The sequence below is a fragment of the Drosophila melanogaster genome, chromosome X (assembly GCF_000001215.4).
Source record: "Drosophila melanogaster chromosome X".
Taxonomy (NCBI): domain Eukaryota; kingdom Metazoa; phylum Arthropoda; class Insecta; order Diptera; family Drosophilidae; genus Drosophila; species Drosophila melanogaster.
In genome coordinates, this window is record NC_004354.4 from 9,803,287 (window position 1) to 9,816,990 (window position 13,704).

General features: G+C 38.6%; 1 protein-coding gene across 4 annotated transcripts in view, besides 1 other annotated feature; it reads left to right on the plus strand.

Moving 5' to 3' along the window:
- Window positions 1–2,286: part of a mobile genetic element that runs on past the window's edge.
- CARPB (Carbonic anhydrase-related protein B) overlaps window positions 1–13,704 on the plus strand; it is a 72,227-nt gene that overhangs the window by 20,064 nt on the left and 38,459 nt on the right. For all 4 annotated transcript variants that reach the window (NM_001298132.1, NM_001258664.2, NM_132353.3 and 1 more), the window contains exon 2: window positions 8,502–8,870. In NM_001298132.1, the coding sequence (NP_001285061.1) occupies window positions 8,813–8,870 (58 nt within the window). In that variant the 5' untranslated portion in view covers window positions 8,502–8,812. The remainder of the gene's footprint in view (window positions 1–8,501; window positions 8,871–13,704) is intronic.

The window sequence follows — 13,704 nt, forward strand, 5'->3', positions numbered from 1 at the left end:
TCTGCCAATTAGCATATCGTAATTATTAGAAAATCTGTGCACATAAAATGGTTCGGTTTTTTTGAAAATACTATTTCTGGGTAACATAATCAAGTCGTTCAAGGTAATAGGGCCATTTGATGTTAAAACTTCACATCTACTATTTTGAATGGGAAGACAAAATATATTTTCATTGATCATATTAATTGTTGATCCTGTGTCTAGAAGGCATTTGTATGAGCGCCCTTTGTATACTATTTTTATGTATTCGTATTTTCCGGGGCTGTTAACCGAAAATTTTCGTTTAGTTCAGAATTATTTTGGTTTTGTTTGTTATTAATTTGTACAGATTGGACTTGTTGTTGCCCTTCATTAATGAAGCTATGATTTTGATACGGATTGTATTGATTTTGGTTAAAATACTGTTGCTCGTAATAATTAGGTTGGACTTGTTCGAATTCATGCGCGTCTTGGAATCTAATTTCGTCAATAGACATTTTAGTTTGTTCACTGTCCGATGGTCTTAGTCGTTTAGTAATCGGGAAGTTAGTATTTTTATATGTAGAGGGTTGTTGTAGTCGAGGGTATGTATTTCCTCTAAAATGCGTTGTTTGGGGAAATTGGGCTTTGTTGGGATATTGTTGGAAATGATTTTTTTGAATAATGGGTTGTGGGTTTATGTATTGGTTGGGTCTGAAATAATTAGGTGCGTGCCACATGGGTGGGTTGTTAGTTATCTGCTGTGTATAGCTAGGTCTAAATGGTTGAATGTATTGATTAAAATTAGGTTGGAAGGGTTGGGAATATTGTGAGTAACTTGGTCGATTTTGAGTTTGAACATTTGTATTGAATTTTTGTGTTTTCGAATTCTGGTTAGAATTTGAATTTTTATTACGATATTCTGGTTTTTCATAAAATTCAAAATTAATGTGTTCTTCATAAATTCCCTCATTTTGTGCAATGGTAATTAAGGATCTTAAGTCTGTAATATCGTGATGGGCTAAAATAGTGAATAATTGTATTGGTAGTTTCCTTATCAGTATCTTAATAGATTCTTTAATACCCTGAATATAAATAAGAAAATCCGATTGGTTACCTTCCAGGTGTAGTTTCGAAATTAGTAATTGACGTCGTCTCTCCGCTTCTTCGCAGAATGCTCTTAGGCTTCCTCTGTATGGTGTCTCCCTGAAGTTCTCCAGAAGTTTGTAGTTTGGTGTTTGAATTTTAAATTCCGCGATGAGTCTTGCTTTAAGGGTAGGCCAATCTTCGATGTTCGGAAGTCCCAAAGATCGTGTAATTTGTCCGTCCAAGTTCCTTTCGATGGCTCCCAGTAGAATCCTCTGTTGTCGGACATCATTTGTTTGGTAGAGCGAAATTACGTAATCCACTCTGCTGATAAAGGTGTGAAGGGTTTCTGGATCACCCTTGAATGGCATAATGTCTTTAAGCTGCCGACGGGCTTCGGCAAGGTTTATGTCGCTCAGCGCAATAATTGGTTGTGACATTTTTATTGTAAAATTTTTAACTTTTGTGTTTTATTTTTTTGTTTTGTTTCGGATTCAATGTTATTATTATTTTTAAGCTTTCTAGTTTCACTTGTTTGTTTTTTTGTTTTGTAAATTTTTGTGTTGTATTATTAAAATTCTATATTGTTTTAATTTTTTATTTTTATATGTTGGTTTTAAAACTTAGTTGCCTTTGGACTTAATATTTTTGTTTCGTATTTCACTTCCACTTATTATTGGATAACCGAATTGGAATTATAATCCAAGTTGAAGAGTTTTCACGAATTTATTTTGGGAGATGTTTCGAGCACTGGACTATAAAATTTAACTTATTTTCCACTCGAAGGTTCTTTTTTTTCGGATACTTACGTATCCTACCGACTGCGCCAGTAAAATTGTTGTTTTATTTATGAGTCGAACTAATGTCCCGTCAGTTGACTAAGGACAACGCCAAGAAATAAAAAATAGTTTTTAGGAGAAATAGTTTCACGACTTTATTCTTTGGATCTCAGCTTAAGACTAAAAATCAAATGCAAATTGGATTGAGGAGAAGCCTCAGTATTTGAACAATATTTGTATTTCGGGAGAGCCTCGCTCTTGGGTTCTTAAGATTAGGTAGCGTTGAAAGAGGGCAGTCAAATCTGCTTAGGTCAGGCTTTAGGATGTTTACAAGAACGGCTGCGCTGCCAAAGATAAACGAATGCTGCGCAGCTGGGATACGTTATGGAAAATTACTAGAGTGCATTACTGATTTCTTTGAAATAATGGAAGTGGCTGGTTTGGACCACCCAAATACGTCACTATATATATATATAGTAGATTTTAAAACATTTGCTTATCATTTTTATTATGAGTTGTAGGCGGCGGGGACAGAAAAACTTTTCAATAATGAATATGCAACAGTAAATGGCCAGCGAGAGGTGGTTTTCACTGTGTGTGTGTGTGTTTTTTTTTTTTAACATTTTAATATGCATGGCAGGGCCCGACACATTGCGAAAATGAAAAGAACAAAAGCTGTGTGGCCAGGGGGCTGGGGTTGGTGGATTTTCCAGGGGTGTGTGGGTATGGTGGGGATCGGAAAAACCAAGCGGCGGCAGGGGGGGGGAAAAGAAAAACCGCCGGCGGCAAACGAAATAAATTTGTCAGCCATTGCAATATTCTTCTTCGCGGGCCGCAAATGAAACTGGAATGGAATGGAATGGAAAGGCTCTGGACCTGGTCAATAAATAAATATGCAAAAGTAAAATATATATATATATACATATATATATATAGATATATACATATAAATGCCCCGACTACAGGCGGATGAAAATGCAACGCATACAAGGCTGAAATTGTGCATGAAAAATATGAAAAGACATTTTCGGTTAACGTATCGCCCCACTTCACCCGCTCCACCATTTTCCTGCCCACCAATTTTTCCGAACCTTTTGCCAAGCTGACAATAAATGTCATTTAGTTGCGGGGAAAAATGGGTCTGGAGATTCTGCAGCTGCTCAGCTGCATGGCGATGCCAATAAAATTTATTTAAAGCAAATTAAGGATCCAATGGCCTGCGAATGATTTGTGTCCACCCTGTTTGAAGTTCGGAGGATCTGTGTCCTGCGTCCTGCGGCTAATCGGACACATGCAGATATCCCTGGGGATTAAGTTCCATTTACAAGTTAAGCCCAATTGTCAGTAATCCGAAATTAAATGTTTTCAATAATTTAGGGCTTTCTGCTGTTTGCTCAATCATTCGAGGCCAAGAAAAAGGTCAAAATCCCAATGTTTTTATTGAAACATATATATATATATATATATATATATATATTTAAAAAATATATACATATTTATAGCTCGATTAAAAAAACCTACTCGTGCATATGCTGCGTCGACTTAAAGCCCCAAAAAGAGCGATACATTTAAGTCGCCAACTCCAGAAAACATCTCAATTATTTATGGAATAAATGCAGCTCGATTGTGCTTTAATTCTGGGGATTTTAAATTCGTTTCTCTGGCACAACTTATTAAAATTCAAATAAAATGTGTAAACTGTGCGACAAATGTCTGAAATGCTAGATAAGTCTGAATTCAAATTGCATAATCTGCTGCCATTGTTGTGCGCCTTCATGTGTCTTCGAGTTTTTTTCTTGTTTTTTTTTTGTTTTTTGTTTTTTTGTCCAAAAAGTTAATTGAGAAGTGCAGTTTAATTTGTGGCCTACATGTTTTGGTGTGCGAAATCGTTGAGCAATAGTTGGCCAAATGAATTTCACTTATCGTAAGAGCCGGATCAAATGGAATGCAGAGTGTTTTGTTTTGTTTTGTTTTGTTTGGTGAAAAATGGCAATCTGACAAAATAATTTCAACAGCAAGTTGTTCCATAAAGACCTTTACTTTTAATTTGTTTTCGTTGCACTTTATGAATTTCGACTATTGTCGATTTTCATTTTATTCATAAAATGTATTCACAACTAAAACATTTTTATTTATTTGCCATACATTTCATACTTACAAAATTGGTTTGTCTAAATATTTGTTTTTCACTTTCCTTTTAAGTTGATTTGTTTAATCGATATTTGTCTAATATATATTTTTTTTATTATTTAATGATTGATATTAACATTGAATAAATGGTTGTTAGAGACCGGATATCTTTATTATTTAATACCAATGTATTATTTAGAAACATTTTCAAGTGATTTGCTTTCTCGATAATTATAATTGAAACTGTGGTTTTTTCAATTTCGAACAATGTCTTCATTAGCTTCGATTTGGGATTAACTTGACGCCCATACGCAAACTTCTGGGAGATGGGGGAAATTTCAATTACGCCCGTGACATGACGTAAATTAAGGCCGGAACGTCTAAAAGCCCGGTCAAAACAGTGTAGGCGAAAGGGGGGTGTAACGCTTGATTTGCTCTGACATAAGTGGAGGTCCTGTTTGGAGTTGTTGGACTGGCTGGTCGCCTTATTGTTACGCCTACAACGAAGCCATTCCGGCATTTCTGGCATTCAACATTCACCATTTGCTGCTCGAGGTTTTTCCAGCCATGTCTATGTGGTCTTTTGCCTCTTTATGTGTTTGTGTGCGTCTGTGTGTGTGTGTGTGTTGGCCAACAGCGACGAGTGCATGTTAAGTGCCTTATTATCCTGTTTATGTAACCGTGCAGTTTTGTCCGGGAGAAAGAGCGGTCACATGTCCCGCTGCCGTTGCCCCGTTGTTTTCCATTTTCATGTTTTATTCAGGCCTAGTTTACAAATTGTCGCAACGGCTCTGTGGAACGTGGCTAGCACGAAATGAATATTTTGAATACAAATAACTTAAAGGCGGACATTCGGAATAGGACAAGCACTACGAACTCGGACTCCAAATTGCTCAATTCGCCAAAAAACAAAATGAACAAAAATAATAATAATAAAAAAAAACAAGCGAGTTGAGAGAACTTGTTGCCATGTTTTTCCGCCGCCCAAAGTCGACTTTTCGAGTAAATAATTCCGATGCCAGAATAGTTTCAAGTTCACATTCGACTCCATGGAGTAAACTTCAAGCCAACCCAATTTTGAGGTTTCCGAAAATATTTCAACTTCTGTCGGCAGTCTGAGCTTAATTAAAGTGTCTGCTTATTACACTTTCAGCAAGCCGAACAAGATAAGCACATGCTAATACAACTAACCGACATTTAAAATTAACTGCAGCTAGTTGATGTTCTAGAATGTGGGAAAAAGTTTTTTTTTTCATTTGGAGGCAATGCCATATTTTCTAAAGGGATTTTCATCATAGTTCGGCTGCAAATGGTGATAAAGCACAATAAATGCCAATTTTAAGCACAGATTGGAAATTTAGTTACGAGCTCGACAATGTATTGCATTACACTTTTGGACAATTATTTTTTAAGTTGTGAACCAAAAACGATTTATTTGATGACGTAAATTCGGCAATTCGTAAAACTAGATATTTACTAATGGAATTTTTTCATAACTTGGTTAAAAACTGGCATAGAGATGAAAAAATCACTGTGTTGAGCAGCTAATAACGAATACTAAACACCCCTATCACTTTTTGACGGTTCTAAGAAAATTAATTTTTGGGTCAATTTTCACATTTTTTGTAAGGGGTCACATCATCAAAATTTGCAAAAAATGGCAAAAAAATAGAATTTCCATTTGTGGATACAGTTCGATTGGAAATTTAATTACGAGCTCAACGATATATGGCATTCCACATTCAGACTATTGTTTTTTAAGTTGTGGCAAAAAAACGGATTATTTGATGGCCGAAATTCGGAAAAACGGATTTTGCCAAAAAGTTGATATTTACGAACGGAATTTTCGCCATAACTTCGCTAAAAATGCTCATATAGATGTAAAAATTACTGTTTTGAGCAGCTTATTACCAATACTAACGATCCCTATCACTTTTTGAAGGATTTTGGGAAATTAATTTTTGGGTCAATTTTCGCATTTTTTGTAAGGGGTCACATCATCAAAATTTGCAAAAAATCTCAAAAAAAATTAATTTCCATTTTTGAACACAGTTTGATTGGAAATTTAATTACGAGCTCAACGATGTATGCCATTCCATATTCAGACAATTATTTTTAAAGTTATGGCAAAAAAACTGATTATTTGATGACCGAAATTCGGAAAAACGGAGTTTGCCAAAAAATTGATATTTACAAACGGAATTTTCGTCATAACTTGGCTAAAAATGCTCATATTGATGTAAGAATAACTGTTTTGAGCAGCTAATTACCAGTGCTAACGATCCCTATCACTTTTTGAAGAATTTAGGAAAATGAATTTTTGAGTGAATTTTCGCATTTTTTGTAACATCGTCAAAATTTGCAAAAAATCGGCAAAAAATAGAATTTCCATTTGTGAATACAGTTCGATTGGAAATTTTAATACGAGCACAATGAGATATGACATTCCATATTCAGACAATTATTTTTAAAGTTATGGCCGAAAAACTGATTATTTGATGACCGAAATTCGGAAAAACGGAGTTTGCCAAAAAATTGATATTTACAAACGGAATTTTCGTCATAACTTGGCTAAAAATGCTCATATAGATGTAAGAATAACTGTTTTGAGCAGCTAATTACCAATGTTAACGATCCCTATCACTTTTTTGAGTTTTTAGGGAAACTAATTTTTGGGTCAATTTTCGCATTTTTTGTAAGGGGTAACATCATCAAAATTTGCAAAAAATAGCAAAAAAATAGAATTTCCATTTTTGAACACAGTTTGATTAGAAATTTAATTACGAGCACAACGAGATACTGCATTCCATATTCAGACTATTAATTTTAAAGTTATGGCGAAAAAACTGACTATTTGATGACCGAATTCCGGAAGAACGGAGTTTGCCAAAACATTGATATTTACAAACGGAATTTTCGTCATAACTTGGCTAAAAATGCTCATATAGATGTAAGAATAACTGTTTTTAGCAGCTAATTACCAGTGCTAACGATAAGTATCCCTTTTTGAAGAATTTAGGAATATTAATTTTTGGGTAAATTTTCGCATTTTTTGTAAGGGGTAACATCATCAAAATTTGCAAAAAATGGGCAAAAAATAGAATTTCCATTTGTGGATACAGTTTTATTGGAAATTTAATTACGAGCTCAACGAGATATGACATTCCATATTCAGACAATTATTTTTAAGGTTGTGGCCAAAAAACGGATTATTTTTGGATAAAAAATCACAAAAATTTATTATGGAAAGAAATGCATTATATACGAAGTGTTTTTACAATAACTTGAATAAAACCGGTCAGATGGCAAAGAAAATCACTGTTTTGATACGCATATATAGTTTCTCGCGGGTATTGAAATCTTTCAATATTAATATCCATGTCGATTTTGTTTTTTTTTTGTTGCTATGAATGTAAAATCGCATTAGAGTCTGAAAAACTTCTTTTGTTGTTCCGCAACCTCATCCGGAAATCGTAGTTTTTTTTTTGTACGGAAATTCTTAATCGCTGATCGATTGCAGTCCTCACCTTTTCCCATTTCGATTAGCAGCTGCTGTAAAGTTTTCCACGACCAAGTTTCTAGGGGCAGCGTACTTTGCCGTAGTTTTCCGTACTTTCCACCGCCCAGCCGAGTGTATTTATCATGATTTAGATCCGGACGTTGAGGAACTTGGGAGTCCGGAGTAGGAATACTACGGCCACCATTGGCATTTCTATTTCACTCACTCTGCGGCGCTCTCTTTCAAGCACTTTAGTGCAGGCTAATTACAAAAAGTGAAAACACAATTCATTTTGCTTGTGGTTTATGCGCTTTCCTTGCTGCCGCGCCGGCCACGCCCACTTTTCCGCATTTTTCCATCGGTCGCCGCCTTGCAGCGTTATAAAAATGTTTATGGCTGACGTTTGTTGCCATAAAAATGCGAAGTTGTCGGGGCTACCGTTGCGAATGCGATTACTTGACGACCAGAAAGGTCACTCAGCCGTGGCCATTGAAGCCATTGTTGTTCTGGTTGTTGTTTGCCGTGTCCTTGCTGCCACACCATCCGCCATCTATCACCCGCCCGCCCACTCACGTGTGCGTGTGTGTGTGTGTTTGAGTGTGTGCGAGTAGTGTATTTACGGCATTGTGTTTGTTAATAACATTTGCAACGAGTGCATTCCATCTCTGACGTAATGCCCCCGAAGGACTAGACCCCGCACCACGCATCCTGCGCCATTTAATGGCCAATACAAGCTCTGCCGCATACCCTGCGCCAAATACTTGACTAGTTGTGGTTAAAGGGACAGATATATAAATTATTGCATAAGAATCCATGTAATGATAGTATCTTCTATTTGTATGTTACATATAGTTTTAATGACTGCTAGCAATTATTTACGCCACATAAAGCCTAAATTTACATCGTTGCCCTTTACAGGGTACACCCTTGGCCGCCACACCAACACTCGAAAGTGCTCGTGGCCATGTTGTTCTAATTAATTTAAGTTCCTCCCCGCAATCTAGGCACCGTTCACTCATTTTCCATCGCTCTTCTGGTTTTCTTTGCAGTACTTGGCCGTGCAATTACGCAGAATGCCGTTTGCCTTTTAAGTTGCATATTGTTCGGCGATCGGAGGAGAAGTGGGAGCCGTGCGGACTAAAGCAGAGCGGATTGGACTGAACTGAACTGGACTGGAGTGGAGTGGAGTTGAGAAGCGGAAAGGCGGAAAAGCGCGGAAAAGCGGAAAAACGACGAACGTTAAGCAGGCGAGGTGAGGTGGAGAAGAAGTGCCACTGACAGTGGCAGTAAGTTACGGGCCAAGTTTCGCCGGAGTCGCCTTGTCGCTGGCGCAACTGGCATAACTCAGAGCTGATGAAATATGGAGCTGCTGCAGGCCCTCTGCTGTACGCTGCTCCTGCTTTTGGCCCGGATGCAAGGTGAGTCCAACTCCCGGGTCCTGAGTTCTGTGTCGTCCTGAGCCCTCAGTTCTCAGTGCTCAGTTCTCAGTGCTCAGTCTTCTAGTCTATTTCTTCATGGCAGCATGACATGTACCCTGACATTTGGTTAATATTTGCCCGCTGTCAGCGCATCCGCTTTGATCTAGTCAAAAATTGAATAATTCGCACCCATACCAACTATGCCAACCATTCTACCGTCTACCATCCTGCCATCTGCCCAACTGCCACGCCCCTTTGGGGTCAGTGTCAACCGTGTCAACGATATGCGATATGCAAATTTTCCACATCAACCTGACACGAGCTTGCATAACTTGCAACACTGCAAGTTGGGCAAACAACAAGTAGAACAACATCGGCATGAGCAGCAGCAATAACAACATTAATGCACTGCCAGAAAATAGCAAAAAAAAAAAAAAACAACACAACATACATCTTAAAGGGCTTAAAAAACACTGCAAAATATGTCTACAAGTGTGAGATTCCTCCGGACTTTAGTAGTTCTAGCATTGGATTTTATTTATCTAAAATTTCGTTACATACCCTTATTTTCCACCCATGTTTTGTTATTATTTATTTAAAGCGTTACACTTTTTCGCTCAGTGCATCAACTTGCAGTCACGTCCTCCGATAAGCTTCCTGTGCACTTGAGGTTAGTTTCTGTGGCCTGGGAGTGCCGCCTGCTGTCTTATCAATGCCACAGATCTGTCATCGTAAATTTAACATTAATTGCGAAGCGGTGGCCCTCAGTCCCCTTGGCACAGATAATGAGCAACAGAATAAATAAATAAATTGCAGCTAAAATTCGGAGAAGCCAGCCCCCAAATTACCAGAAGCGGATGCAAGTGGCCAAAAAGTTTGCACATTAATCGAGGCTACTTAGGCCAAGTTGCAAGAGGAAATCAGAGGGTTTTTTCGGGCGACAGGGCCATCTTCTTCATTTGCATTTCGAAACTCAAATCGATAGATGCAAATGCGTAAAAGTTTTAACGGCTATGCCAATAAAAAACAAAAATAGAAAAAAAATGCAATCAGATTCCGTTTCAAATTTGATCAAATTTGAAATCAAATGAATGGCTGGCTAGTGAATGGCAATTGGTGGTTAAACACTGAACTTGAAGGCTATGGTAATAAGAAAATGCCATTTAGGCTTTGGCAAATCATAAATTAAAATGAGCAGACAAATTATGCAACTCGTTAAGCAGTGGGCATTTACAATAATATATTGTAGCATACTTTTAGACACACTCGAATATCCACTAACCATACTTGTGATAAATATCGTACTGTGCCTGCTCAAAAGGTGATTTAGAGTTCAAACCATTGGCTATGACCTACAGACTCGCAACCGACACTCATAAAAGTTGCAGCTGCTAAATATTTACTTCCAGAGGCCGCTATAACTGTGAACCGACTTTAAGGCCCGCCGCAGACATACATTTACTATACTATACTATATAGGTGTGCTGCATTTCATACTCGTACGATATATAGACAACTATATAGCCGACGGCCGCACGAAAAATTCAGCACGTTGAAAACGGCATGAGAGCTAGGATGGCTCAACAAAAAAAAAAAACTATATATACTATTAGTATATATATATATATATATATAGGAAAAACGAAAATATCACGAAGATGAGGAAGACGAAAAAAATGCAAAAAACAGGAGGGAAAAAGAAATGTTCATGCAATAAATTCACGTTGAAATTTTGCAATAGTTGCGTCTGCGAGTTGCAGCAGTAAACGCTCGGTGAGGTGAAGAGAAAGAGCGCAGCGGCGGCTTGAGGAAATAAAAAGGCGAAAAAGGGGGGGGGGGGGTGGAGGTGGTTGGCAAGAGGACCCCTTAAGCCCGACCAGCCCCCTAAAAAATAAAGCCACCCCCCCCCCGCCCTGAACCCGCACAGCCCAACCATCCGACTTTGAGTTGAGTGGTTCCTGCTGCTGCTTAATTTTGCAGCACCTCCTGTGCTTAAGTAAACTTTTCCATCCTTGCGGGTGCGAGGGGTCAGGTGCCCAAGAGGGGGGTGCTGTTGGGTGGATGGGCGGCTGGGCGAACTCGGCTGGCCAGCGATAAGCAGGCCGCTCTCTGCACAATTTTTGTTTGCCCCATTCGATTAAACTAAACATAAATTTCATGGACGATAAATCAGCCGTGAGCGTTGGGACAGTTGCACCTGCAGCTTGCAGCTTGCAACCAGCCGCTGGCCCTCCCTTGCCACTGGAAAAAAAGGTTGGTGGCTTAGCCCCCCCCCCTTACAATCCCCGTGCCCCCCCCCCTCCCCCCTCCCCACCCCTGGCACGTGTGGGAAATCAAAAGAGTGCAGCCAGACAGGCAAAAAGAGATGGAATCTCTTGCAGTTGCAGCATCCCCTTAAGGCTTAATAAATTAATTCGCTCTCAGCGAGATGCATCTAAATAATACCCTTCATTGGGAAATTTACTGAGCTTAAGCCCCACTTGCGACGCCCCTCCCAGCTGATTTTTCGCGAAAATCAAATGGCAAATGCGAAATTGAAAGAATAATTTCTAAAATGATTTTCGCTTGGGTCGCAGCTGCCGCTGTCGGTTCGTGTCGGAAATAAACAAAATTCCAAAGTGGCAACGAACTGCCAGCGAAAAGTTGAATGTCCGTTACAGTGCGTTACGGTAGTGTAAGGCGGTGTTTCTTATAATGCAAATTATAATGCAAAAATGTTGGTTGAGCCCATACTATAAGTTCCTACGCCAAAAGAATAGTAACTTTTTCTTAAATCTATGACTATTTTATTAATTAAATATAAATATATTTTATATATATTTAATGGCTCAAGAGCAAGCTTTGTTTCTATATTGCTTAAAGGTTAGCTCATCTGTTAGTATTTTGTGGTTATTGAGCCAGTTTTAACCCCAAAGTGCTTTGGAATTGCCTAGAAAGTTATGACTCAATGCCGCCTTTGCTTACTATAACTTATTGTCGCTTGACTATAAATATAAGGAACACGAAATAGTTGCTTCTTTTAGTGCAGCTTACCTGGCCTTTTTTGGCTTATTCTGTAGTCCTATAAATTTTTGCTCTTTTTTTTTCCTTTTTTTTGGGAGTCTGGCTCACCAGTCGGCTACGTAATGTGGCACGTAGCGAGCAGGGGAATGGATCTTTGGTCGTTCAGAGGGGAAAGGGGGAATGAAGGTAGGCCCCAAAGTTTGTTAGCTCCTGTGCAATGGCTATAGCAACAACAACAACAACAACAACGACACCAACATTGCTACCCCTGTCTGTGTGTTTGTTTCTCTGTGAGTGTGCGTGTGTGTGTGTGTTAATGCTAAATTAAGTTGCTGCACGTCGAAACATATACGGTGTTCTCTACGTTTGTGTGTGTGTGTGTGTGTGAGTGTCTGAGAGAGGTTGGTTTTTCGGAAAATGGGAATATCGGTGGGTGGCACCGGCTTGTATGCTCGACCGCCGGCAGGCTGTAATCCCAAAAACATTAAACTGGCCGCGTCAGGACATTGATTTTCGCTTTTGCCCAATATTTAGCCAGCTTTGCTCCTTATCTGTGCATGGTAAGCTTCTCCTCCTCATACATATATATATATATATATATATATATATATCTATATATACAGACTTATGTATATGTACTATATATCGGAATGGTGCTGCTTCTTTTTCATTTCCATTCTGCTTTTGTGCAAATGAAAATTCAATTTGAAATGGAAATTATACTTTTTCTTCACTTATTTTCGCATTGTTATACTTGTTGTTGCTTGTTTGTTATTCTCTCGCAGCCAGTGGTTCCCGTTTTTTGGCCTTACTTCAGATTTTCCTGCTTTTTTAGTGGGTGAGTGTGTGTTGCATTTGAAAATCGTTTTGATTTGCTCTTTGCGAGTGTGTGTGTTGGGCAGACTTCAAAATAGCAGATGGAAATATGATTGCAAAATGTTCTACACGGTGGGAAACATGATAATTTCTGTTGCATATGCAATCGTTATAATTTTTCTTGATTTTTCCGCGAGTTTTATGCTTGTTAGAAGTCTAGATATTCTGAAAAACAAAATTAAGATTTTTGTAGCATACTTTCGTGGGCCTCGTATACGCAATATTGCGTAGCCGCCGTGTAGACAACTGAAAACAATATTCACATGTAACGTACAAATTATTAGATTGCATTACAGTATATTTTTAAATTCATGCAATGATAATTAATTAAATTAGGATAATTTCACATTTTGCATACAAATTACGTATACGCACCGATTGCATATAACAAATATTTTCTCACTGTGTGCATTGCTCTTTCATGTCTTTTATCTTTTAACATTTTTTTTTTGTAGTGCTGTAGGAGTTCCGAAATATTCCTCTCGTTGTGGCAATTCAATTGCTGCCCAAACAATGTCCAGATATTCCTCTTCACTATCGAAATTGTTTATTTATTGAGTTAATCAGGGAGTATGCGGGGTGCTGCGGCGGGTTGAATGTGGTGGTGATGGTTGAGCGGGTGGTGACTGCTCATGCATGACCAATAATCCTCGAATGGAGACATAAAACAATGGCCGACGAGCATAACATAATTTCCAGCACTTAACCATGGCCAACTGCTGAACTGTTGAACCCCGTTGCCAAACCCGCCTTTTCCACCCCCCCCCCCTTTTCCATCATTTGGTGACATTTTCCACCCCCTCGAACCGAACCATCTCCCCTTTGTCCTCTCATCCGGTTTCTGGCCTCGGTCGAAGTCCAAGCGGGTCATGCATTTTTCCGCTTCGCTTGTTTTCAAACTGATTTCAATCTGTTTCTGCTGTCTTTCGATCTTCCTTCCTTCCGACTTTTTTGA